Raw genomic sequence first — 27,781 nt, 5'->3', positions numbered from 1 at the left:
TTTCATAGTCCACAAAACATTTCTGGAGCTTCACAGCAAAACAGTATTCTCCTAAACAACTGAAATAGATGGGGACTTGTTTTAAAATATTTTTAAAAAACACACCCCAAAAAACATAACGTGGTTTCATAAAGCTCTTCTGGTGTAATCCAAGTATCTTGAATCCCTCAAGATCCCAAATTGATTTGAAAAGATGTAAATTACACCCTCAAGACACGGTTGAGCTTGTGCACCCACATCTGACGCTTTCAGCTAAGCAGCTACGCTGAAGATTTCAGCTTTATGACTAGTGTCAATAACGTCTGTTCAAATCAATTTGGGATCTTCAGGCTTCTGGAAACTTAGATTATGTCATACGCGCTGTATGGAGCTGTTCTTTGTTATTTAGCACTTGTTTTTCTTTTTACGGTACAAAAAACGTCCCCATCCATTTCAGTTGTTTAGGAGAAAGCTTCACCCAGATCAAAAAGGAAATATGGCTACTAAACTACAAGGACCCAAGTTTTACAGTTCAAAAAAGTCAGTGCTACCTGTTGGTAAACGGTTGGTTTATGTAGAAGTCTTTTCAATTTATTTTCCCATCAGAGATTTCTTTAACCGGAATAAACCTAAATCTCCAATTTCCAAACTATTTCTTGTTCAGCTCCGTTGAACTCAGACCATCCTCCGCTCAAAATTCCAATTTCTTTGTTCCTCCGCAAATTGATTTCTTTCAAAATTGCACAGCGAACAAGCGACCACCGATTGCCACTCGCTCCTCACCTCCTTCACTCTGTCCTCTTCCCACTCGGTCCCCTTTCCTCCCACTTTAAGTCAAATGCACTCGCTCTGAGTTAATTTCACAAGAGTCCTTTTTGTATTCGTTAACTGATTACCTTGAAGTATTTTGTGCTCCGTGTGCATACTGAGCATACTGCGCCGCTGTTTCTCATCAGAAAATTGACCCGAGCAGTCGGAGACCTTGAGTTGAAGCTGGTGGATGGTTATGTGATGGAGCTACGGCCAAAAAGGTCGATAACCAGGAATCACTCAGTGAACTATATCAATAGAGCCTAATGATCAGACTATGATCATTAAGAAAGTGAGCTCATGAAAAACAAATTTATATTTGGGCTTCAGCCTGAGGAGCTCATGCCGGATCAATGTTGCCATGACATTCATTTCACGTGTTAACCCCATCCAGCGTTTTCGGCTATGTTAATGTGACATTTGCGCGAGAGCCAGCGCCTCATTCCCGCGGCCTCCAGGGAAAGAAGCAGGCATGCTGGGAAACCAAAGCGAAAGGGATGAGTGGGGGGCTCGAAAGAGTGTCACGTGCAGGTGTCGCCTCGTCTCCCACGTGAGACACTCACTCAGGAGCAGGTGGGAGGGTGTGTGTGTGTGTGTGAGGCGGGGGAGGTGATGCCAAGAAATCTTATGAGAAAAAAATAAAGCCCAGGATCTGTATTTTCTTCAGCCAGATATTAAAAAGATAACCACACATAAATCAATCAGAGGGTAAGATTATATTTTCTCTCTCGCACGTCCTCTCCGTCTCTCTCTCTACCTGAGTAGCTCTACAGTGTGTGTGTGTGTGTGTGCGCGTGTGTGTGTGTGTGTGTACATAATGTCTGTGTTAGACAGAGAGAAGCTTTAAAAAAGTGTTTGTGCCATAGGACCTGTAATGTATGAAATCAAATATGTATTTATACTCAATCATGATGACTTTAATTAAATACAGCACAGTATAATAATGATATATTCATGAATGTAGAACCGACGCTTCTGGCATCTTTGTTGGTATTTTTCTGATTGTGATTTTCTACACGATGACCTTTTTTGAGCAGTCTTTTACCTTTTCTCCATGGCAGTGTTTCAAAACTGTGGTTTTCGATTGTACTGGAGTGATTATAGGCTTGCATAATTCAGTTTCTTTTCCTCCTATCGAATGTATTGACTGTATACTGAGTATGTATTACTGTGCTGTGAGAAATATACAGAAAAGTATTGGCTGATATCAATATTTTTGATTAAAGAAATAAAGAACAGTATCTCTATGGATTCAGAAATAGAGCTGATGATGATCTGTGGGTTTTTTTTTTCACAAACACACACACAAACATCAGGAAACAAGGAACATATAGGCAGGTAGATATGGTCCCATATTGTAGAAGTCTTTTTGATTATTAAGTCGGTCTAGGTTCTATATAAATACTGCGAACGTGGAAAAAACACAGCCTGTATTCAGAAACTGTGCCTTTAAATGAAACTTCTGTAACGTTATGATGTCACAACTATACAGCCATGTCCCCAGCATGGCCATGGTTGCAAAAACACCGGCAGAAGTGATCAGAAACATGGTCGGCGCTGTCTGCTCAGGCCTGTGAGAACTGACCAATCAGAGCTCACTAGACAGACGTGTTTAAGTTTGTGGGTTTTGTTTTTCAGCAGGATTACACAAAACCTACAGAAAGATTTTTTTGAAACTTGGATGAAGGATGAGTCTCTGCCCAGAATAGACTCCGTCAACTTTTGGTTCCAGATCCGGATAAAGGGACAGTTCATGGAATTTTCTCACTTTCTTTAACATTGCGAGACAGGCCGATTTTAGACATTTTTGTCAATTTCTTGGATTGATCTTGATGACAAATCAGGCGTATTTAGGCGGCTGGGTGAGTGAGTACAATAAGATAAATAAACATCAGGATGTAGCGGATTTAAATATGTTTTATTTAATATTGGACTAGGCTTGATTGAGTTAAAGGGGGCTGTTGGTCCTTGGTGGAGGTATGTGCTCTACTGAGTGTCATTGTAGTTGTCATGACTATTGAACTTTTTGAACCTTCTAAATACTTATTATCTCAAGTAAAGAGGTTACGATAACCATTTTTAAAAATATACTGAGCAATTAATGTTCAATTACAATTTTGGGGGGATTTTTTTGACATTTTTGAACAATTTCCTAATAATTTATTTGGATTTCTAAGACATTTTCTGGAAAGAACTGTCTAATTTGATCCTAAAGACAGTGTTCAAATGCAACTCGGAGCCTTTTACTCTGAATGCTGAACACGCGCAGTTAAATTTCTAATAATAAATGAAAAATTAATGAATGGTTAATGGGGTTTCAAGGGTAACACAAATTTACACATTAAAGTGTGTTTACAGGTCTACTGCACATGTGAGTAGTCTTTGTGGCTCCAGAGGAAGCTGCATGTATTCTTATAAATTGCCTCCTGTGATGTCACTCAGTGGCCAGGTTGCATTGTGGGATATGTAGGCACCAGATTTTGAAGGGAAGGACTTGCGTGGAATAAAAGGTGATATCTCTGGTTCTGCTGTATCGATTTTGTGAATTTGCTTTTAAACCATCCATAACAGACCAGTGGACTCCTTTTCACAACCTGGTACCTGCATTACCCACAATGCAACTTAGCTATACAGTGACATCACTGGAGGCAGTCTATTGGATTACATCCAGCTTCCTCTGGAGCCACAAAAGACTTTATACTACTTTTTTTTACATATGCAGTAAACACACTTAATGTATAAAATACATACAATACATTAACCCTTTAAAAGTGAGGTTTTTCCATTTTCTGTATAAATATTGAGAATTTACAAGTCATTATTAGAAAACTTCCAAGAAAATGATCAGACATACACCGACCAGAAAGAGTGAACTCAGGTTTTTTCAGTTTTGAATGACACCTGTAGCAGTAAAAACACCTTCTAACACCAGCTAAACTAAATATTCACATGTACGAACCATCTTGGCCAGAATCTCTCTTTTGCTTATTGACTTTACAAAAACCACATTCAACTGTTTGTACAGCATTAGAAACGATTTGAGCGTCACGCCAGGGTGTTTGCCTCAACCCCACACACTCCATCTGCGAGTTCTCCAACAGGAATATGAATGTCAATAGATGATCAGTGACTTCATCCTCAACACGCTGCAGAGCTCTCACAACAGTGCTGGCTGGGTCCACCGCTGTGCTGCTGTGTGGCCAGAGTGTGTGGGTGCGTGATAACGGTTTGTTATAATTTGGGCGGATACACTGCACAATGCAGCGACAAACGGGGATTTGTTGTTCCACTGCAGCGACTCAACTGTAACAATCCAGGTGATAATCACAGGGAGGGATTCAGCCATGTGTGTGTGTGTGTGTGTGTGTGTGACTCAGACGACACTTTGTCCCTGTCAATGTCAAGATAAGTAAAAAAAGTGCACATGAGAACAAACACACTCACATACGCACGTAGACACCGTTTCATTCGCCTGTAATCACTTCTGATTGGAGTTAAAGCAACACGTCTGTGTCAGCTTTCAAACTCCCCCTGGTTACATCCACAGGCACAGTTAGCCAATCACCATCTTGCTCATATTCAGAGTCTACCAATCGTCAACAGGGCTCACGACAAGCCAATTAACACTTCTCACACACACCCACAAAAACACAGTCTTGGCAAATATGGCTCACTGTTAACTGACATTTCCCTGCATAAACAATCAAGTCACCCACCAGCAGCTGAACAAAAGGATCAGTGTGTCTGTTTCAGTGAGCCAGCCTGCGACTGGCCTCTTTCACTAAATCACCACTCCGTACACGCTGAGGTCACCATACTTCTCATCCGTACTGTAACCTAAAGTGGGTCTATCTGATAAATGTGCTGTCAGCCCACAGCCATCTCTCATGTGAAGCTTATGCAACAGACGAGGAGAGAAAAAAAATGTGAGAATGAAGAGAGAAAGATGGAAGGACAAGGAGGATGTGTGTGTGTTTGTGTGTGTGTGTGTGTGTGTGTGCTTACTGCAAAGTCTTACAAGTGTGTTTCTGCAGTGATAAAGATGGATGAGTCTGTCTGCTGCGGCTGATTGCGAGTGTGTGCGCACAGGTAAAGGTGCATTTATTTATTTATTTGGATGTCAGGCTGGTGTGAGCATTTTGGAGTCTAATTTATTTTATTTTTTTAAAAAAGGTGAGAAAAAACACAACATCCTCTGCAAGGGCAAGATATTTCTAAATCTATGTCAAGCTATTTATTACACATGTCTGTCAATATTCAAAGCAGGAAGTATAAATCACGCAATGTGGGGACAAGAGTCTTCAGATTTTTACACCAACCAAACTAGAACTGTTCCTATTTAAAATATATTATAATCAAGCAGCTCATACTCACATGCTTGGACAGGATTCACATGTGAGGGATGACAAATTGAGAAAAAGTCAAAAATAACGAAATCCTGTCACCTTCTGTTTCCCATCTCAAACACATTTCAGCAATATATTCATGTGACACTGTGAAACACGATAAAAGCATAAAATATAAATTGTCCTCTAATACCAGGCTGCAAGGTTCTTAATTAGGACATTTTTAAGGATTACATTCCCTCATCTCAAAGTCAATGGCTTTTGTGAATTGGTTTTTGGTTAAATGCTTGAAATAAAGTCAAAGGCTGAAGATATTTACACGTTTTGTTCTACAACATAAAATACATCATTAAATGTCCCAAAATTTAATTATAAAACGCTTACGTGTCTTAAAAACGGTAGTTGCTAACAAGAATGAGATTACAGAAGTTGTCAGGGACATTAAACATCATCATGCCGAACACGGAGACTCATCTACTCACTAGTCTTCACAGTGCGACTTCAGTTGCAAACTAACTCTAACTTCTAACTGATCAGTGTTTAGAAAATGTGTATAGTAATTGTGTAGTAAGACGCTTAGTGGTGGCGATAATGGCAATGTAGTCAGTTTATAGCCTAACATTAGTGTTTTACTTCTAGCGATTTAATTTACTCTTCAAAAATCATAAAAGTGGTGTTCATCAGTGAAGATTATCTTGCTAAACCAATATATCTTATTATAAGCTTATTTGCGGCTAGATTGCATCACTTTATCTCCACTCAAGTTAGCCGGGCACTAAACCGGATGTTAGCTGACTCGGTCGGTTAGTGCGCACGCTCTATGGGCCACACGACACGGAAGATCCGGGTAATTTTAAAGCCGGGAGGTCGAGCCATTTTAGCTTCATGCACCACTGAGCAGCTTTCATCCAGGTCTTAATGCTCCGTCCTTGGCTGGAAGGCTTAAAAACCAGGGTGCAGCTCGGGCATCATCTCTCAGAGAAAGTCTGACCTGATCTCAACAGGCGCCGTGTTTTTTACGTCCAAGCCTGACACAGGTAATGTTTGCTGAAGCACTGACTTTGTTACCCTGTCATGCAGTTGTTGCCATGGTTACAGCTTACCTGTTTACCCTGATGTACAGTGTAGATGACCTTGCAGCACTGGAGTTACATCCAGGCAGACACCATTACTGACGTGAACCGACATCATTTCTACATTTTTGTCCAAAGCCGGCCTGGCTCGCTGGTTCAAGTCAGGTATCCATGTTCTACTCCAGCCCCCTCCTGCCCTGCAGTCACACTGATCACTGCAGCCAACACAACAATCAAAGATTAACAGTTTTCATTCAATGGTAGCTGGCACGTGGATGGATTACTAATACCAAAGGCTTATTATTTTAGAGAAATATCATCTCTATTAAATAAATTGTCAAGCCAGGATGGTTGTTTTCTTCCACAATGGTGAATGTTTTTCTGTGTTGAGAGAATAATGAGTTTCTGAGCTGTAGCGATATTCTCCAGGGATGATTAGTAAGGGATCTGGCTCTAGACTGAAGGTCTTTTGTGGCCATTTCTAGAGTAAAAGCTGCATATGTTGACAGAGATCTCCTTCTGTGTGGTAGACGGGATACAAATCGTTTAAGAGCCGGGGCCTCTAATTGCCCCCAAAAGAAATCCTTTAGACTTTGAATGAGATCCGAGCGATCGATGGTATCACAAGCAGCAGCGGGATCAAGGAGGACCAGGTTGGAGCGCTGCCCAGTGGCACCAGCTGTAAGGATGTCATCTCAGGCTGTTAGCACCGATATCTCTGTAATATAATTCAGGATCTTGTCTTTTACTTTGAACTTCACGAAGCTGCACCACGACCTCTAGATCTGGTTAAGATAAGAAGCCGAGTCATTTGATTTCATGGTACAGAAATATATCTTCCATATATGTAGATCAAATATATTAACATTTCATGCCAAATATATGTTGACTCCTTCACATAGTTGTCCTTTACACTTTTTGAAATAGCCAGTTCTCATCCTCATCACTCTACAAACGCATTATTTGTTAGAGATATCCTGAAAAATAGCTTGCACCGAGAACTGTCAACTAATAAATGAGAACGCTTTGCTATGCTGAGACGTTACAGTGAGAAATATAACAAACATTTAATAACTAATACGATGGTACACTATAGACTAAGGCTGAGAAACAGCCTACAATATGTGAGGAAAACTGTAATTGTTCATTAGATAATAGATGTGATCAGCGTCTACTGTAATGTTACCCCGTATGTCGCCACCACTTTTCAACACAAAGTGACGGCCTTGCTCCCTCCATATATTATAGTTTTTAGTATAAGACATTATATCTTTTCAGTACATGACAATATATGCTCATAATATGCTCCGTAATGTCCAAAATGTCCCTAATGGAGCTCTAACATAAAACTCTGAGCAGAGTTTATGATTTTAATAAAGTTCCAGGATTGTGATGATAATCATCATTTTTATGCCGGGCAAAGTAATTTTGCTCTCGCAGTCTTTGTCAGAAGATCCTTCAGTTCTTAGTTTTGTGCTTTTTCACCAGCTTGGCATTTTTAATTAGTTGCACGAGTACATCCTCTTAATCTTGAGGTCGGATCACCAGAAGCTTTCAGAGGAAGTTTTTAAATGTAAATCAAGTTAGTTAAGAGGGCTTGGATACAATAAAAGTAACAATCCCTGCAAAAACTCCTCCTCGTCTTCACGTTTATATGTCGAAGAGCTTGTGTGGCGTAGTATTGGACTGGATTGTATATCCCAACACAAAGGTGTCCCTGAAATTTTCTTAACAAAAGGTTGATTTCATTGCAGGGCCATTGTATTGGATTGCTTTGTCTTGTTATTGTGTCTGTCATAAAATTTTCTTCGGTGTCAGTGTCGATGACTGCTCCAAGCCCTCTCTAAAATACTCCACTCGTCTTCTTTACCGAGCAATAACTGCTATTATCTTTTGTGGCAGACCTTTTGTGTCAGACCAAGTGTAAAAAACTACATCATAAAAGAAAAGAAAAGGGAGACGGCAGCACTCTGTCTTGTGACTCAACCAATTAAGTTCAAGTTCTTCTCACAGAAAAGCAAAGAAATCTTGTGTGTGTCATCCCGATCGTTTACCGACACATATCTGCAGGATTACAGTCACAAGTTTGTCACACCTGAGCCTCTGTCTGACTGCGGCTGGTGGAAATTACGCCTTCAGACTAGGTGACAAAATTACACTTTGGGGTGATGAAGCTTCGAGGCAGGTTCTTTTATTTGAAGTTTATATTCAGAGAGACTGGGTTAAAGAGACACTAAAGCAACATTCAGTGTTGGTCCAGGAAGTAAACTGCTTCTTTAACATATTTAATTCATTCTGTGCAGAATTGTTCTCAAAGTTATCAAAACTTTATTTCATGAAAGGGTGCAGCCATTTAAAAAATACTTGAGATTTGTAATTTAAATATTTCATTCAATGAAACATTATATAGCTTCAATAAAGAACCTATGAGTCTGTCGAACAGCGTGAAATAAGGTCGTCTTTCCAACATTAAAGGCACCCAAACCCTATTTTCTCAATCAGATTCTTAATAGGTGCAACGGGATCCTAATATTGGTTATTTAGCAGGAGAGATTTATGTCTGTGCTGTTTCATCGGTTCTCTCAGTGGGAAACAAGTGATGTCACATAACTGGTGCACCAATCAGGACCTGTTACCATTACCATAATGTATTAGTTTGAGCAGTAATGGAGTAATATATAACGTGTTTCTAATAGGATTTCGACAATATTACATTAACTATGTCCAATAGCGCGTTAGCACTCGAAAAAAATGTTTATTGACGTGTCACCAGCGACCTGTTTAAGCTAGTTCAAAGTAGCTTAATTTAAGGTTTAAGGGGCTCTGTTGAACTTCGTGTTGTGCTGGAAGCCGGTCATGTTAACGGACTCCATTACTAAACTAACGTTAGCTACTGTTGCTCTCTATCTATCTAGGGTGAAGCAGATCAGCTGAGTTTTTGAGTCCTGAAAAAAAAAAAAAAAACTTAAAATATATAATTAAAGGTTCAGTTCAGTTCATGTTCAGTTCAGTTCAGTTGAACTGATAATTAAAGGTGTCTTGTGGATTTTTGTCTGATAGACAAACCTTATCACTGAGGCCTAAAACATACTGTACTTTAAATCTGACATCGTTTACAGCCATGATAGCTAGCTTACAGTCTTCTTCTGTTTTATTTTTGTTGGCGTAATGTTGTGTTTCTTTGCACACTACCGCCGCAGATTAAAGAAGGGGGTAAATAACATCTTTTCAAATCAATTTGGGATCTCAGGGGCTCCGGAGACTGTATGCTGTATGGAGACATTTCATGTTTTTTTTTTCTGTTGGACCTAAAATATCACTCCAATCATCAAATCCAGTCCATGTAGCTTCTTCTTCTTCTTTTATTTTAAAATAATCTTGAACAAAAGAGAAGTGTTATGATGTGTAGTTAAACACCTTTGTATGATTTAACTGTGCTGCACTGCATCATATTTAAACATTTAAAAATCTGTGAAGCATTACATACAATCAGCACATATCTCTTTACTTTATAAGCATTTAATACACACCAGTAAATTGCTGATGATTTGAGATTAGAAAAGGCACCACTTTGTCCTATTTTAACAAACAAACCTGCTGAGCTCCTCTCTTGACAATCGCGGAGGAGCTTCATGTAGCACTCATGTCCGTCCTGTGATAGAGAGAGCTGATGAATCCATGATAATCCCCCTTTCATCACACCCCGTCCCTCTCCCCAGCTGCCTCGCCTGCGGCTGTGAATACCTGCCTGTTTAATGTAATACCCGCCGACCACCCCCATCTGCTTTCATCTGGCTAACCATGCCACCTTGATGTTGGAGTAGTGCTTAATTCGGGGTGGTTAGAGCATCAAAACAAATCTGCAAGTCCAAACAACCGCAGCCACAAAAGGTCACCTGTGAAGTTGACACCGTGTGTATTCGTGTGTTCTTGTCTTTGCACGCACCTGACAAATTTGTTAATGTTTGCATCACAAAAGATTTGTATAGTGGAAGCTGAACAGAGGGTATTCTCCCGTGTGGTGCACTGCAGCAACCGCTGAAACCACACGAAATTATGAGTGATCTGAAGCTCTATTTCCTGCACAAAACACACACTGCTGCATGAATTCCTCCCCTCGGTTCAAGACAGTCAAGCAAGGTTTAATGAGAAAATTCCAGCAGCTGACATTAAAGCTGTGGAAAGAAGAGTCTCTCCTTGCCTTCCTCAGGGACACATTGTTAAATGATGGAAAATACAAAAGGATGGCCACACGTTTAATGAGACAGAGGAAGTCCTCTTGCAGTCCCATGTTGCCACCCCTATTCATCCTCTCTCTTCCCTCTCCCTCTCCTCCTTCCTCCTACAAAGGTCTCCTCCAGGTCAGACTCACACAAAGGGGCAGCAAATAATGGATCAGGGTGTATTACTCTTCCATCACCTTTTTTTAATGATGACCTCCCCTGCCAGTCCTCCTCCTTCCTTCTTATTCTATCCTTTCCCAAGAGCTGTCACTAATCCTGCATTAGTTTTTTAGCCTGCTCCCCTTTAATCATTAATCAAACAGTGTATCAAAATGGGAGAACAGATGGCAGCGACTGCAATCCATCAAAATACCGGAGCTGAGCGGGGGGACTGCATACCTGATGAGGAGCAGTAACAACACGATGCAACAATATTTGCTGATCAGCTCCATTTTTCTTTGAGGTGCTGTTTTTCAAACTGTAAACCCACTGACCCAGCTTTTCAACGTGTCCACACTACTTTGTCATTCAGCAGAGCCTCATGGATTTTGCATCTAATTGGTGAAAAAGTTTGTTTTTGATAGACTGCCGCAGCAGTGTTGATTCGATAAAATTGAATGTGGGAAACACGCTTATTAAATATGCAAATTCAATCACTATTCTTGATGAAGTGGATGATAAACCAAAAGTCTGATGTTGGGTTTTGCTGATAGGAGCAAATAGCAACATATGGCTCCTTAAAAATGACTGTTTGCAGGTATATGGGTGTACATACTGCTCTTTGACATTTTTGGGAAGATATTTATCTACTTCTTTTACCAGAGGGAAGACAGAGAGGTTGACCACTCTCAGGTTACCACAGGCTTGAGATATTAACATTTTTTGTTCCACAACATAAAATACATCACTAAATGTCCCACAGCTGAATTATAAAGCGATTTAAGACACATATGTCTTAAATCGTCATTCACATTTAGAAAAACTCCTAACATTGTCATAATAAACAAATGATGGCTATAGACCATATTCACACGGTGGCCAATTTCCCTCTGACATGACGATCAGGGCGAAAGCTCAAATGTCGTACTGCTTGTGTAAAAATTGGGAGGGACCTCGGGCCATATCTCAAAGTAAAACAACATATTTAATGACCCATTAGGTGCTTTTTATAAAAATTGGCCACCTGTCAAATTCATACTTTAAGCAACTCCAAACGTAGCTGCTAACTGCTGCTAACTGTAGCTCGTAAGCTCAATTAACCGTGCAGCTAGCGGTCGAGTTAGCCAACTCCGCCTGGACTGGGAGCTCGGAGTGTTGGGGGAGTGTAGGTAGTGTTTTCTACTGGACTACTTCTTGAGGTACAAAATGGCTCGGGGCTAGCTGGTTAGCATGTGTGTGTGTGTGCGTGTGTGTGTTTAGGTAGTTTGACAGACAGGTGGGCCGTCCAATCATTTCATTCGGGCTGATTTAGATGATTGGATGAGCTTATTGGAGGCCTGCGACAGCAACAGACACCAGATGTTTTTAATTTCAGTTTATTGATTGCTGTCAAGAAGTTAAGACGTTTTCTACAAACATAACAAAGATGCTGCTAAAATTGCTAACCAACCCTTGTTGGAAAACACACGCTCACATTTCTCAGTATTTTTGTTTTAACAATGTATATCCTCCTGGCGATACAGCTGCCAGTGTTGGTGAGCTTTGAGAGGCTGCCGAGTGCTCTGACTCCGTCCTCCGCAGCGCCCTTTACCACCCTCCAGGGAGCTCCCTTTGAGCCTCTCCCTCTCCCCTGTCAGAGGGCCAGCAACCGAAAACGACCCCCTTCATCTGGCAGAATGACAACCACTGACAATGATGACTATCCTATTTGACACAGGGCAGACTCCAAAGACATTTTACTCTCCTGTGGCCAGCTGTTGGCCGAACACTCCTGTGCAGCTTCAAAGAGAGGTGAAAAAAGTCTGGACTGGGAGAGAGAGAGGGGAGGCAGTTAGAGACGGGCAGTGTGATGGAGAGGTGTGGGTATCGAGCGTGACAAGCCAAAAGGAGAGAAAAAATGGCACCAGGTCCCTCTCGTTTTCTCATAAAGCACAGCAGGCTTCGGCTGCAGCGTGTCAGTGAGGGACAGCCGTCAATAAAGTCACACATGATGTCATTTTAGTAGCCACACAAGAGGTGGACATGCATCAGGTAGCTTAACGCGGAACAGCAGGATATCTCTGATTTTACGCTCCTCCTCTCGCAGTGATTAGTTTTTACAATCAGCGCATGTAAATGAGAATTCACTGACAGCCCATCAATCACATCCCAGGCTGCAACCCATTGAGCTGCTCGGCACGTGCCAGTAGACATATCGTACAGTCAATTTGCTCTCTGACACTAGGATATATCTCTGCAGCAAAGGTATACTGGGCACATTAAGAACATTCAGTTTTCATCTACACTCAAGGAGGAGAGCGGGCTGCTTGTCACAAGGGTCATTTGTCTCAGGAGGAGCCAGAGTGCAACTTTCAGCTGTCTTATTTAGTTCAACAGGAAAACGACTTTAAACTAGTGCATGAGGTGTGTTTCAGGATTAGTGTCTCATAATAAATGAGGTCATAATGTATTTCCAATGTGAGTTTAAGGCAAAAGAATTTATGTTGTAATACAATTTCTTGTTTGAGATCTAAACAAATAAACCTAAAAAAGCCAAATGTTAATGTGTAAAAGGTTCGGAGCAGTTGCTGCGGTTACATTTATGCAACCCACTCCTGACCTATATTTGATTTGCTTGATATTGATTATTTCAGGAAGTGATTGATAATATTGAGTTCACACTGTGGCAGCAGGGGAGACCGAAGTCATTACTCATAAACCTATGGATTTGGATACAGGTTTTACATACGTAATGTGTATTTGTGTCCTACTTTTTAAAGGACAAGTTCACCCAAAAGTGAAAATTTCAGTCATTATCTACTCACCCTCATGCCGATGGAAAGTCGGGTGAAGTTTCGTAGTTCAAAGAAACATTTCTGGAGCTTCACAGCGAAACAGTGTTGTGACATTCTCCTAAACAACTGAAGTAGATGGTGACTTGTTTTAGTTATGGTTTTGATTCTAACGCGTGAACAATATCAGATCCGATAGTCGGTCAGCCCATAGGATACATACATTTGATAGTACCTTTAACGTCAAATACTTTAAGACTTACTCAAGTACTATTCGTATGGGTAACTTTCACTTTTACCAAAGTAATATTTTTAACCAATATCTTTACTTTTACTCAAGTATGACAACACTGACAATAACTAATTGCAGATGTTTTACAGCTGTGACAGACGACGAGGCCTTTCACCCAAAAACATCCAGCTGCCAACAAGGCCTTGTTATCAAGGTCAGCAGTGGACCGATGTGAGGGTCAGAAGTGATAATACTAGGATTTCCTTGTTCTGTGTGCACAAACTGCACACACAGCTCACACCGTAAAGCGCTGGTTCACTGAGTTCATTGCGTTTAGCAGTCTGGAGAAGTGGATGCAGTCTCTCTCCTCTCTCTCACCAAATCATTCCCTCGTACTCAATACAACGGAATGATTAATTAGTATGGCCGGCAGCTATAAAGGGTCCAAATAAGTTGTCATCACTGGTCCCGGGGGTGTCTTTCTTTGCTGTAGTTCAGAACAGATCACATTGCTATTTCCCTCGCGAAGACCTTGCAGTTACGTGCCTGCATATATATAAAGCTATCCAAAACTCATGGGGGTTAACTTAATTTGCGGGTAGCGATTACACCAGCGATTACTATCTTTGACTGAAGAAGTAATCAGTGGTGGTGGTGAAGTTCAGTCCTTTAATATTCTGATCAGCCTCCGTCTTCACACAGAAATCTGGCTGTTGCCATTTAATAGCAGCACAGTGCAGGAAGGGAAGAAAGTGCAGTCATTATTTTTAAAAGAGGCAGTTCAGTCTGACAGCAGGGAAGTAAACTGGGAACCCCCCTCGTCTGGATCTCTGGAGAACTTCTGCTGTGATTTCCCTCATAACAAACCAGCCACAGCAGCCGCTCGACAATCAATCACGGCATTGAACCGTGCATGTTTAAAACTTGTGACATTCCTTACTGAAGCTCTCTATAAACACATCAGCAGGGTTCCTGATGTTTCCAACTCATTAGTCACATGCAAACTGCAGCTTTGACTACGTGTGAACTTATTTGATGCAAATGAACATAAAGTGTTTGTTTTGTTAGTTTCACTTTAATCTCCTAAGAGAGAATAAGAGAGAGCAAGAGCGTACTTTACCTCACAAATAATTCATAATTCATCACCTGTCCTATAAAGATGATTGGGGGTTTATGGTGCAATTAGGTGGAAGCAGAGAATGCTGGACATGACATCCGTCATAATTAGTGACAGTGGTCCTTTAATGGTGATGAGTAATATGCCGGGGAAGGAGGAGATAATGTGAGATTGTAGAGGTGATGACTGAGAATTAGAAAGAACCAATGTAGATTTACAACGCTCAGTTTAAGATTCTTTCAGATTCAATCAACATTGAGCCATAAAGGTTGTACAGTATATTACTGCCTTTTAATGCTGCATAGAGAACAGGAGGGTCTCGTCTGTAATAAGGTCACTAAATCTGAAAGGGTTTTGTACATTAAACATGTTTATTATCATTATATTTTAGTTTGATTTATCCATATTTAATATACTGCAATTTTGTGCGGGCGAGCACTGTATAAAATACTGCTGCTGCAGAAACAGTTTGGTAGATAAGTGACCTCGTCCAACATTTTTGTACTAAGTGTACCACTCTTTTTTAAATGAAAGACATACAAATATAAAATGCAAACAATAAAGATCATCAGTACATTTTAAATGCAAAAATGTCACAATAAAAATCTGGATTTAGAACAGTGTGATCATCAGTTCCTGAGAGATCTTTATTGTTCCAGATCAAATGATTTTGACATCTGAGAATTTATAAGTTTATTTTTCTACAAACACAACGACACAGAAGAATCCAGTAAATGAACAATTTCCTTCCATAAAATCAGCCCGCTGATGTAATCTCATATGCAAAGATGTACAGATTTGAAGACTACTGTTATAGTTAGGAGGTGGTTATTAACTTGGACCCAAATGCAAAACACTCAGACAGGTAAAAGGTAGGCAGGGTGAGGAACTGAAGGTGAGCTTTTATTAACAAAAGCTGAAATAATTCACAAAGTAAAATCCAAAAACCAAGAAGTGTAAATGTAAAAAGTACCAGGACAAAAGCTAAACAGAGTACAACCAAAAGCAAAGTACAAACTAGTAAAAAAAAAAAGATGAAGACTAGTCTCCACATCAGAAAACAGCTCATCATCAATGTGGTTTTTACCAATACTGATGGTATTATCATGTAGATGTATAGGTTTCATTCAGTTGCAGTTTCCCATTCTGACCTCCTGAGGGCGCTGAACAGTCGTGATTGTAAATACACTCAGGTCAAAAATACAGAATAGAGGAAGAATCAGTAGAGATATCTGTATTATCTTCCATAAGAGTGGAAATAAAATAGATGATGACATAATTTAAAAAAAACACAAATATATGTTTTTTATTCATTGGTTATTAGCTTTGATCTGAATTTGCTAATTATCTTGGCAACTTAATTTTATGCATGTTTTAATATTAACACTTATTTTCTTATGTATTTAGTTATGTAGCTCAGTTTGAAGCCACCATACTTCATCAGATAGTACACAGCGAGGGTTAAAGTCTGATTGTTTTGACATAAACCTGGAAATAATCCCAATTTGAGTTTTCAAAACTGTTTATAAAACTGTTCCACAGTTACGTCATCACATGTGAAATGTAGAAGATACACTCGATCTTGCCATTTTCATTTTAATTAGGGTGAAAACAGAAATTGCTTCAAAAAGTAGATGCATTTTTCCCCCAATAACTTAAAGAATATGTCACATGAATATGACATTACACAAAAAAAAACACTGGATCATTCTTTGTAAAAGTGAACCTTCAGTCTATGTGGTGAACAGTAGATGGCAGCGACAACACTAGTAGGCCCTTCAGAGTCTCTGTGATGAGGAATCCAGAAGAGGAAGAAGAAGGAGGAGGAAAAGGAGGAAGAAGGTGTGTATTTAAACAGGGTGTGTTGCTTCTGTTGGAGCGTCTGAGGCGACGTCAGGACACACTTTCATGTGTTGTGAGCTGGCAGCTGTACTTCACTGATCAGGTTTGTACTTTTAACTTTGCTATTTGTTTCAGGAAGTGTTTTGAGGTCATGTGTGGTGCTGCACAGAACAGCTGTCACTCAGTGAACTAAAGTCTTCTGTTACAGCCACTGTTGTCAAACCAGTCTGTATATATTCGCTGTACATTGTTGGATTGAAGCCTCATGTGGTGTGATGTTACTCAGTGTTTCTTGTGTCTTCAGTCTCATCAGATGTGTGGCGATGGATCACAGCAGCAACAACAATGTGACAGAGTTTCAGCAGCTGTGGGGAAGCTGGAACACCCTGTTGGACCGAGTCTATCATGACCCCAGGGTAACGTCTCTGAGGCCTTTTTGCATGTCTTTCCTACCAGGAAATCAGAGAGGCTCAGTCTGCATTTCAGCTGCATCTTGTCTTCCTCTCTTTAACAGGTATCACAGCTGATGAGTACAAGAATTGGGCAGTACCTGAGCAGCCACCCTGTCTTAGCCCTTGCAGTGATGCTGTTCAGCGCCATGGCAGCACTGCCTGTTGGACTTTTCCTCACTTTTGCTCTTGTCACCACTACAGTGTCTGCAGTGGGTTTTGTTTTCTTTGAGGGTAGGTGTAATCCTGTCAGAATGATGTTTTATGACGCTGTACCTGGCAGTGCTTTCTCAAATGATTTCTCTCTGTGCCTGTCAGCGGTGATGTTGTTCGTAGGAGGGGTGAGTCTGCTGTGTGTGCTCTCCGGCATCGCCTTCTTCTCGTTCGTGGTTTCATTCATCTTCAACGTGTTTTATATCGCCATCTCCAACATCCTCAAATCCTATTACCCCCATCTGACAAAGGTAATGTACTGGAGAAGAGTTATTTTATTGTAGCACCAAGGTTTTAAGAAAACTTGGCCTTTTTGTGTGATATATTACAATTTTAAACCAAACTAGGCTCTTTTCAGTCACTTATGTTTTGACAGCAACCAAGCAGAGTCTTGAAGCGTCTGATATTAAATGAACTTAAGTATTAAAAGTAGTTTCCTGGGAATAAGTATCAATATTATATAATATATACACACTAAATATATGTATAATTGACCTTTTCTTGTGCTTTTTTTAAACATAATATTAAATTTGATTCATATTTAAATGTTTTATTGCATTCTTTAACAAGAGCGTCCAACATCAAACCAACTACAAACAGACATGCAGGTAATCTGACGGACATTAGCAGACATTTATATAAGAAAGGCAGCTATTTGGCCACAATAATGTGGTGAGCATTAGCACATGGCATCAACGACAAATGCACTACACCAGACCATCCGTTTCTTTACAAGATAAAGTGTTCCCTTCTAGACATATATCCACTGAAGCTGTCCCAGTGTTCATCAACCTTGCCGTTTTTACAGCTCAGCCTTCCTCGCGTCTTTTCACATGATACATTTCCATCATTTTCGCCTCCACATATTCAGTGTAGGAGTCTGAGGCTCCTTCTAACACCGTAGACTCATCCGAGCGCAGTCTTTAATACTTTAAATGCAGATTTACTTAACACAAATTGAGTTTCACATGCAGCCTCAAAGATATACAAACTATCTTATGACAGTCTATAATCATCAATAATATGACGTCCTCTGTCATATTATTGAACTGTCATATATCACACACTCATTCATATTAAAATCTGTGACATTGTTTCTTCATTGACTTAATTTTCTTCTTCTTCAGCAAGGTAAAGTCCACGAGACAGAGAGTGACACGTCAAAGCCACAGGAAGTGGAGTAGCTCGATTCTTCTTCTCCTGTTTGTCGGCTCAGAATCACTGAGGCCTCAAATCAGCACTCCTGACGCTTGATGGAAGCGATTCAGAGGACCCTTGAATGTACTGTATGTAGTCCTGCAGCTGTAACACATCTTCTAAGCACAACGACTCCCTGATGTTTACTGTATCTTTATATACAGTCAAATGCAATAAGTATAAAACGTCTACGACAGCAAAAGTTTGGTACGACTTATCTTTCAACAGCCTTAATATTCGAATAGTGAAGACTTATTTTCGCAGCTTAAAGGAAAATGTTGACTCGTGTACTTTATCCAAAAGAGCCATATGCACTTTCCTTATTGTGTGTGTTGTGTATGTCTACACAAGCAAATTGCACTACAAAATAACTGTTACATGTTTGTATTTGCTGTTACTTTACATTTGTGATGCAGCTTTGAATAAATTATCATTAGCATGAACTGCATGTGCTGTTTGTCTTCTGTTCAGAGTTGAAGAAATGTATTGGCTTTAAGTATATAAATATATAAAGAATCCACCTATATACAGTATATACTCTGTGTATTTTGCTTGTGAGTGGCCAGAAATAATCTTTTTTGGGATAAATTGAGCTCCTTAGCATATTATGTTGCGTATCTGTGTGGTTGTATTTCATTGTGACCCTTTTTCCTTGATAGCAACATACACTTAAGAATTTGCGTGCCTAATTTGATTACATGTAAATGTCGCTTGCCTGGTGAAGAGCACAAACTGAAATACATCAGTCTAACAGTGAAGTTGTCTGAGCTCATGAAAAGATGACCTTTCGGAGAAATGTGGTTCTCACAGGAGTTGCACACATATGATGATCTTCAGAGTATGATACATTGCTGTAGATTAAAAACTACCTAACAAAATGAGCTCAACCTTAAACATCTACAGCAGTAAAATGATACATAAACGTGATATTAATCCTAAAACATCAGATATAATAGTAAAACACTGACGGGGACAGTTTTACTGCACAATGAGTACTTATACTTCACGTACTTAACCGGGGCTATATGTAAGAAAACAGAATGTGAAGTAACAGTTCTGACATCATGACATCTATGTATTGTGTTGCAGAGATAGCTACTGCAGTTAGCATGCTAACCAGCTAGCCCCAGGATAGTATAAACACTGACACTCATCCGGTCCCTGAGCTCCCAGTCCAAGCCGCTAGCTGCACGACAAACTGAGCTAACTAGCCAAATGCAGCTACAGTCAGCAGCAGTAAGGGGTTACTCTGATGAGAAGCTGCCCCCTGTTTGTTTTAGGTATAAATCTGACAGGTGGACAATTCTTACATATTGCACCTTCAAGTACATTTTGCTGCTAATAATTAATATTACATACTTTTACTGAAGTATTTTCAGTGTGGCATTAGTACTTTTACTTAATTAAAGAAGCCGAGTACTTTACTACTGCTCAAAACAAACATGTTAAATCAGGGCTCCAGGGTGCGACTATTTTGGTCACACATGCGCCTAAAAAATCTGTGTGCGACTACACATTTCCATGGGTTATAGTCAGCACTTTTAAATTGAGAATCTCTTGTCGCATGTGTTATAGACAGATCAGAGATTCCCCAAGGTCCTGATGTGATTTCTCAAGATCTAGGTCACAGGTAATCAGAAGCTATCGGGTGCACCTGTGATGTTCTCCCTCAGCTGGCTGCAATCAGTCAGCTGGGAGACTATATAAGGGGGTTGCAGTTACAGTGGCTCTCTGTGTTTTCCGTTTGGGGTGAAAATCTGGGTTGAGCTGTGGATTTTATTCCCACCAACACCTTTTAGAGACACCCAGGGACCAGTTTGCCTTGACCCTTTTGTGTTTTGTGCAGTGCTTTGTTAGTTTCCCAACCTGCGACCCCTGTCCTTCAGGTTTTGTGTTCTGGGGAAACGTAACACACGTGTTGTGATTTAAATGCACCCTGGACCTTATTCCTGCTTACAGTCATTTACATAATTTGTTAAGAAACTGAATTCAATTGCATCATTGGCTGCACCTAAACCAGCGCTGGTGCACCTTAATGAAAAAGTTCTTCTCATCTTAAAACATTTGAAAGATTTCAAGCATTCAAAACCCTGAATTGTTTACCTGCCATCTGGAGGTGTATAAAAGTGTTTCTTGGCGTATTACTACCACCTGTCTTTCAGTGAAATTGTGTAAAATCTTTGATGGCAGTGTTCATCATGTAACATCACAAACAAAATGGGAAATTGCAAACAACTAATAGCTTACAACACAGATCCAAAGCACAACTAACATATGTGCTTGCACGGTTTCAAGAATGAAATAACAACACTGGAAGGTGATTCTCATAAAATCTTTAATGGAGGTGATATCATGCAAAAAAAAAAAATGACAGAGCTGAAATAATCCTTTAGGAATAACTAATTTGAAAAGGTTGAAGTTAACAACAGAGCTTTAAATTTAATTAAAAAAATGCACCCATTGAACATTCGTGATCACCCCTTCTCAATTATTGAGCAGCACACTGTCAGATCTGTTCAACTCTTCACACTCCAGACACACAGCCAACGATTATTGAAATATCACAACCAATCGAAGTGCTGGATGATTCTCCTGCCAAATATCTGCACACTTCTCTGTCCCAGTATGAGAAGTGTGATCATTGTTCAGTCATTCATTATTGCTTTGCTCTGACTAACAGACGAGTCACTGCTGGGAGGTGCTCATGAGTTTCTTACTGGGGTGCAGTGAAAGCAGAAACAGACTTTGTGCTCTATCTACATCCGTGTGATGTAACATTGTTTTTAAGATTGTACGAAATCTATATTAAAGCTGCAGAACAATTGGTGCATTTTAAGGTTCTTCATACAGTAAATCAGGGAGGGGGAATCAAACACGTGAAAAATGTATTTCAAATTTAAATGGAAACCGTTTGAAAATACTGACATCTATGACAAAGACTGCTGGCATTTACGTGATTTATTTTATTTTAAGGGTTAATCTTTAGCTTAAGATGAAACTACAAAGCCTCCTGTGAGCCCTGCTTACAAAAGAGTTCAGATTTTTAAATGAGAGTAACCTGTTAAAATGTTGTTTTGAGCAATTCTAGAAAGCAATGTTTTTACAAAATGGATGCGTGTGTTGGTGTGAAACGCTTGTTGTTGGCCTCTTTAAATGACTCCAAGAGAGAGTACATGTATTACAGTATATGTGTACGCTTATCTAAACAAAAAAAAGTTTTTAAAAAAAAGGAAAAATACTGTGAGAAAGCAGACATAATCCTCTTCAGGCACTCAGATACATTACTCTTTATCTCACTCTTTAATAAGACTGTACATTTGTGCATTTCATTACCAAGCCAAACAAGGTACTTCTCAGAGTCGACCCTATTTGTGACATTATAAAAAAATAAAAAATAAGCGAATACACCTCACATGTAGAAAAAAAAAAGCCTTTTCTCCTATTTGAACAGCAATGAAAAGAAGTTTAAGGCAAGACGCTGAACACAGAAATCCAAAGGTTGACCTGGCTCGATCTTTGTTCAGCTCTGGTGTTTGTTGGCATTTACCAGTTCCATCAGCAATCATCAAGAAGACTAGTGTTTTTTCCCCCCGATAGTTGGCTCTCTGTCTCAGGCATCTTTTGCTGTAGGTCACGAGATTCCATGATGTCATCTCCACACCCCCTGAGTCTGCTGGGAGTCGCCGTCTCCTCAACGTTTTACGCCGGCAGGCTCAGCTTCTTGCCTTTCAACACTGAGGGGGTGAGAAATCAAGTGAGACAGTCGGCGAGTGAGAATCTGGTTCATGTTGCCATGGATGGTTTACACCACTTTGTTTTGATAGTTTCCCATTTTCAGGGAGCGTTTAAATGGGAACTGTTTGATTTGTTAAAGATGTTATTGGGGTTTCAAGTCACTAGAATAGCTAAGATACCTATACCAATGGCTAGACACCTTGTGATGCCAGCGGTGTTATACTATTGGCTCAGAGAACAGTTAGAATTCTTACACAGAGATAAACAAAACAATCATTTTGGACCTGAAAATTCCTTAAAAATCAGTAATTCACATAATATTGTTTTCAATGAAAGGAGATACTTTTATTCTGAATGTTTCTACAAGCTCTGTAGATGTATTACTTGTTAAAAAAGGTTTGTCTCTTTAACTCCCAGTGGTTTTACACAACATACTTCCAGGAACTATGAAGCTACGGGAATTAAAACCCTCAGAGACCGATGGGACTGTTGGCGATCTCAGCTGACATCACTGTCACACTAATTTTTTAAGCGTGAAGTTAGTGGTATCATGTGAAACTAGACAATTTAAGGCATCAGTTGGTGCAAATCCTCAAAGAGGTGTGTTGATTTCTCATTTCAAGACAAAGAAATGAAAACAGGTTGTATGGGTACAAACGTCTCCCCTTTAGATGGGAAATTAATTTTGAGTTGCAAAAATGAGTTCTTTGAATATTTCTGCACACTAGGGTCCCGAAACAGTCTTGGAATAACATAAACTGGGTATGACTGGAGAACTGAAACTCTTGTGGATTCAACTGAATTCATGTTTGATGATGTTAGTCTCTATTATGCATGTTCTATTGTACTTTAAAACATAGCCGCAGTGATTTTGTGAGAGTTGGCAGCACTGAGATATGAGTGAGGAGTGTATTATTAATAAGGTAAAGTTCTTGAACTGTCTCGACTTTACTCGTGCAGTTTAATTTGTAATGCGGCTGTAAGGAATGGAACAAAATCCTCAGTCTACAGTGGTTTCGGGAGAAAAAAATATTATTATTAAGTCGTCATCTTTAATAGTCTTTTTAGCACATAATGTCCTTTGTGTATTTCCTGGGAGAGTGTTTCCTCGCTGAGCTACTTTGGAGGGACGGTAATAAGAGAGAAATTTGCACTAAAAAGACTGTGACTTTAGAAAATAATCACTTCATTTTGTGAAAATCAGACTGCTAAAGCCTCACATTAGCTACAGCTGAACTTAAGAACAGGGTTTTAGCACAGAATAAAGACTGTAGCTTTTATCTCCCATCTCTTTAACCAGAGTTACTCTAAGAACAGATGGCTTCTGGGCTGAGGTGAGGAATGATTACATCAGCAGATAACACTTTCATCACGCATACACACATGTGAGTGTTACATAAAGATCAACTCGAAAAATAATCTGAACCAGTCCTTTTTACTGTAGCTTAATACGAGAGAAAAACAAAAAAGTGTCCCGGATAATTAACCCCTTATTTCCTTGTTTTATTTGCCTAATTTGGTGCTTGCCATAATGAATTCTACAGTAAACCCACCTTTAGTGACATAAAGGTAGAAGAAGTCACAGTAGAGGACAGTCTGGACCACTCCGGCCACAATGGCGATCATGTCAAAGAAGCCTTCAAAGTAGTAACGCCAGATCCAGTTGAAGAGATAGAGGGCCCGATACAGGCCCAGGCAGAACAGGTAGTGGGTGGTGATTGTCTCCGCTTCGCCTGTCTTGCTGATCATGAAGAGCTGAGGCAGGATCGCAACTGACTCCAGGTAGATGGAGAACGTCCACAGGATCTGATGACAGATAGATTTAAGCTTAAATGTGCAGGAATAGGAACTTTCAGCTCGTTATCAATATTTTATGTCATGCTTTGACAACAACACAGGAGGTTGAACCCACCTCCAGGAAAGAGAAGTCGTGGTTGATGAGAACAGCGAGACCTCCGACAGGAACGACGAGGAACTCCACTCTAAAACTGTCATGGTTGCCGTCGTATGTGGCCCTGAATTTCATGTAGATCAGGTAGACTGTGGCATAAGCACATCCGATGTAGATCACCTGGGTAAACAACAAAGAACAGCTCATCATTTACGGTGCCGAGGAGAAATACGGGACCAGTACGAGAGCTGAGGCTTGACCGGTGTCTTACCTTCATGCTTGTGTTATAGAGGGAGATGAATGAGGAGAGCAGATCCAAGTAGCGTGTGGTGAACACTATGGCAAACAGGATTTGGCTCTTTCCAGAGATACCTTTAGGAAAAGTAATCAGATTTACCATTTAGGTTGAGGTTTGCCATCAGCAACTTCAGAGGAGCTTCACAGGTCATTTGGACAAACAAGAATCACAATGCTGCTCCATATTGAGCAGCGACATCTACTGGAAACATGTGGAATATTTATCTAGCAAATCTATTTATCAGCAATCATAGAGCCCAGTCAAAAGATTGTTTCTCCCCTTTGGAGACGCACGTCCTGATCCTCTAAGAGACCGAGCTAGTGTTTTCTCCATCTTTGCTTAAACCTGTTCTTACATCACATGTACCGGGCTCCAGACTGTGATTTTCACACTGGTTGCTCTGGTGCTAGTAACTTTTTCATTTAGGAGCACGAGTTTAAAATTTAGATGCACCCAATTACACATTTTAATTTACTTTCTTTTTTTGCAAATGATTTTAAACAGAAATAAAGTTGTAAATACATGTTTTTCTTCATTTAACTAACACGCAACAACAAACTGCTATAACCTAAATTGTTTTCTGAGAAGAAAAGAAAAGGTTGTGGCTGGCAGCAAACTCATTACTAAATATCTTCTCTGTGAATATTCTTCATATATGTATGCACTTTATTCACCTTATACAGTCATTTTGCCTCTCCTTAGTTGAACTCTACTGTTGTTCTGTCTTTCTACTCCATAAACATAAAATCTATTGCATGTCTGTTTGTCCTCAAAAAGGGATGCCTCCTCTGTTGTTTGTTACAAAGCTTTTCCTTTATATCAAAATCAAGGGATAGAGGATGTTATGCAAATTATAAAGCACTTTAAGGCAAATAAGGCATAAACTGAAGATATAGCTACATCTACGGCTAGTCACGTTAACCTATATTATACATAAACATAACTATGTCTTTGCTTGACCTGATATAACCTGACTCAACTTTGAACCTCCAGTCAAAACTCCGGCTGTGTGGGCTAATCACAGCACCTCTCCTCATAATAACCCGAGTAGGATCCACCACTGTGGCCCCAGAAACCACTGCAATCTGTGTGGTTGAAGCTGCTGTTTACTATTAATGCATGACACACGCTTAAAAGAGTGAGAGAAACTCAACATGGCTCAAAAAAAGTCAACTATGCTAGCAGTTAGCTACTTCCGTAGCGCTTTCTAGAACGCCACGTCAGAAGCCAGACCAAAAAAATCGAGCACCGACCCTCAAATTAACAGAGCAGGAGTGCATGGATGGGCGATGTGGAAAGAAAGCAACATCAACCTGTGAAGCTGTAGAAAATGGTACCCCCGAAATATGATTTTAAAAAAAATATGACTGTTTTATTAATTTGCCCATTTATCTACTGAACAGCAACCACTTAAATGACCACAATGTCCCTCACACATAGTTTAGCTAACATAGTTGACTCACACCAGCTATCAGCGCAAAGTAATCTGATGCTATACTATATTTGGATAATACTGCCTCTAATTTCAGTGTTTAACCATATATTCAAGTGAATATAGCAGTAGTGTGTAATAGGTGCTGATGGCAGTTTCTAGTTTGCCTACTGACTGCTAACGCCATTAGCCTTTCACTCAAATGAATGAGTAGGAAGCGTTAGCATGTAGCTAACCTTAGCTAGCTTGGAGGTTGCCGAGTGTGAAGAAACAAAAGATAAACGGCGATTAAAGACAGGCAAAGTTCATCGTTAGCGTCTGGGAAACCACACTGTAGCATATGTAATGAAGATTACAGCTAGCTCTCACCTGCACACGACCTGCTTTTCCATATTTTGAGTAGCAGGATGATGATAGCAGCCAGATGAGAGAGGTCCCCTAACAGCCTGAAGACGTTCATCGTTGCAGGATGAAATAACAGACACAGCTAGGAAGCTAACGCAGATGTCCCTTTTTTTTCGTCAGGAGTAGATGGTTTCACACTCAAAGCTGCCTGGCGTGAATGCGTCCGCTTCTCAACTTAGTGGCAAACCGGGCTGCGGGATTCACACGATTGAAAATATGGCGAGAGTGCAGGTCGACGTGGAAGGGGGCGTGGCGATACACACAGAGAGGTTCTGATTGGACTAGGATCTGAGCGACAGCACCAGACGACCCGCCTACAACGAGCCGAACAGAGGAAAACTGGAGCCCTGTGGAGAGAGAAGGGACACTATTACACTGGGTGGGACAGCACCATCAGAGTATAGTCTTCATAATAGCACAATAACCTCAAAAGAAAAGTACTGTATTACAAGTACAATCATGCACTCATTCATTTCTTTAATGAACAGGTATAGTACTTTATTTATATTATATGCACTATAGCATGATATCATCGGTGTTCAAAGTACCCAAAAGTCATACTTGAGTAAAAGTAAAGGGTAAAACTGAAAGTCACCCATGTATAGTACTTGAGTAAAAGTCTTAAAGTATCTGATATTAGATGTACTTGAGTATTAAAAGTACAAGTGGGCTAAAAGTTAATTTTACTTACAGTATTTTAGATACATGCATATACGATTTACTGTGGGACTACTAATTATTAATTTGGCCAATTATCGGATCCGATATTCAGCATTTTTCTGATTATGCAGTATGCAATCTGCAAAGCAACCTGTAAGTATAAAGTAAAAAAAAAAATTAAATACTCAAGTAAAGTACAAATACCTCAATCGTACCTAAGAACAGTACTTAAGTAAATGTACTTGGTTACATTCCATCACTGGATAGTACACTACTCAAAATGAGTTAGGGATATTTGGATATGGTTGCATATATGCATGTGCATGAATATAAACAGAAGTCAAATGAAATGTGTCGCATTATTTTTTGGGACCAAAAATATTCACAAAACACAAAATAACAATTCAGATATGTCACAGAATAAACAATCAAGTGAAACACTAATGTTCCCCAACATCATGAACTCATTTTGAGTAGCGTATATGTCATTGGGTTGTTAAAACCGATGTAAGCAGCAAACATGTAAGCAGCTATTTAATGTTGAAGGTGGTCGAGGTGGAGCTGATTTTAGCAACTTTATATCTGCTGGGTGGTGTAATCTGTAAAACAACTAGGAATGTAAAATACAGTAAATGTGATGGAGTAAAAAGAACAATATTCATTTATGAAATCAACTTGTATTTTATTAAATTACATCACAGCAAACCTGGGGCCACTTAATATTTCAGAAGAGGATGGTGGAGGTGGCTCTTTTTTTGTCCTGTAGCAGGTTAATGACAAAAATATCACATCTCATTGATTATAAAACTTCTTAACATATTATAATAATATTTTCTAAATGATTTCTCAGTTTATACATCATGTTTAATCAAGCCAAAACTAGATATTTAGCTTTCTTACCCTCTTAATAGGTCGCTCACAGTCTCACTAGTAGCAGTAGTATTGCCTG

At 39.8% G+C, this 27,781-nt stretch overlaps 2 protein-coding genes across 2 annotated transcripts; one reads left to right on the top strand and one right to left on the bottom strand.

Moving 5' to 3' along the window:
- Nucleotides 1-16,564: 16,564 nt before the first annotated feature.
- Nucleotides 16,565-18,854, top strand: LOC141019707 (lipid droplet assembly factor 1-like). The gene is made up of 5 exons (XM_073494696.1): nucleotides 16,565-16,655; nucleotides 16,857-16,968; nucleotides 17,067-17,235; nucleotides 17,320-17,465; nucleotides 18,342-18,854. Exons 2-5 carry the CDS (start codon nucleotides 16,876-16,878, stop codon nucleotides 18,396-18,398), a joined length of 465 nt encoding a protein of 154 aa, XP_073350797.1. The 5' UTR covers nucleotides 16,565-16,655; nucleotides 16,857-16,875; the 3' UTR covers nucleotides 18,399-18,854.
- Nucleotides 18,855-20,729: 1,875 nt separating this feature from the next.
- On the bottom strand, nucleotides 20,730-26,349 carry LOC141019706 (ER lumen protein-retaining receptor 2-like). The gene is made up of 5 exons (XM_073494695.1): nucleotides 26,137-26,349; nucleotides 24,309-24,409; nucleotides 24,059-24,217; nucleotides 23,700-23,952; nucleotides 20,730-22,145 (listed from the first exon to the last, which is right to left on the bottom strand). Exons 1-5 carry the CDS (start codon nucleotides 26,225-26,227, stop codon nucleotides 22,111-22,113), a joined length of 639 nt encoding a protein of 212 aa, XP_073350796.1. The 5' UTR covers nucleotides 26,228-26,349; the 3' UTR covers nucleotides 20,730-22,110.
- Nucleotides 26,350-27,781: the final 1,432 nt, after the last annotated feature.

Source organism: Pagrus major, chromosome 23, assembly GCF_040436345.1.
Source record: "Pagrus major chromosome 23, Pma_NU_1.0".
Lineage (NCBI taxonomy): Eukaryota > Metazoa > Chordata > Actinopteri > Spariformes > Sparidae > Pagrus > Pagrus major.
Note: the sequence above shows the minus strand (reverse complement) of the source record. Positions and strands in the feature narration are given on the sequence as shown.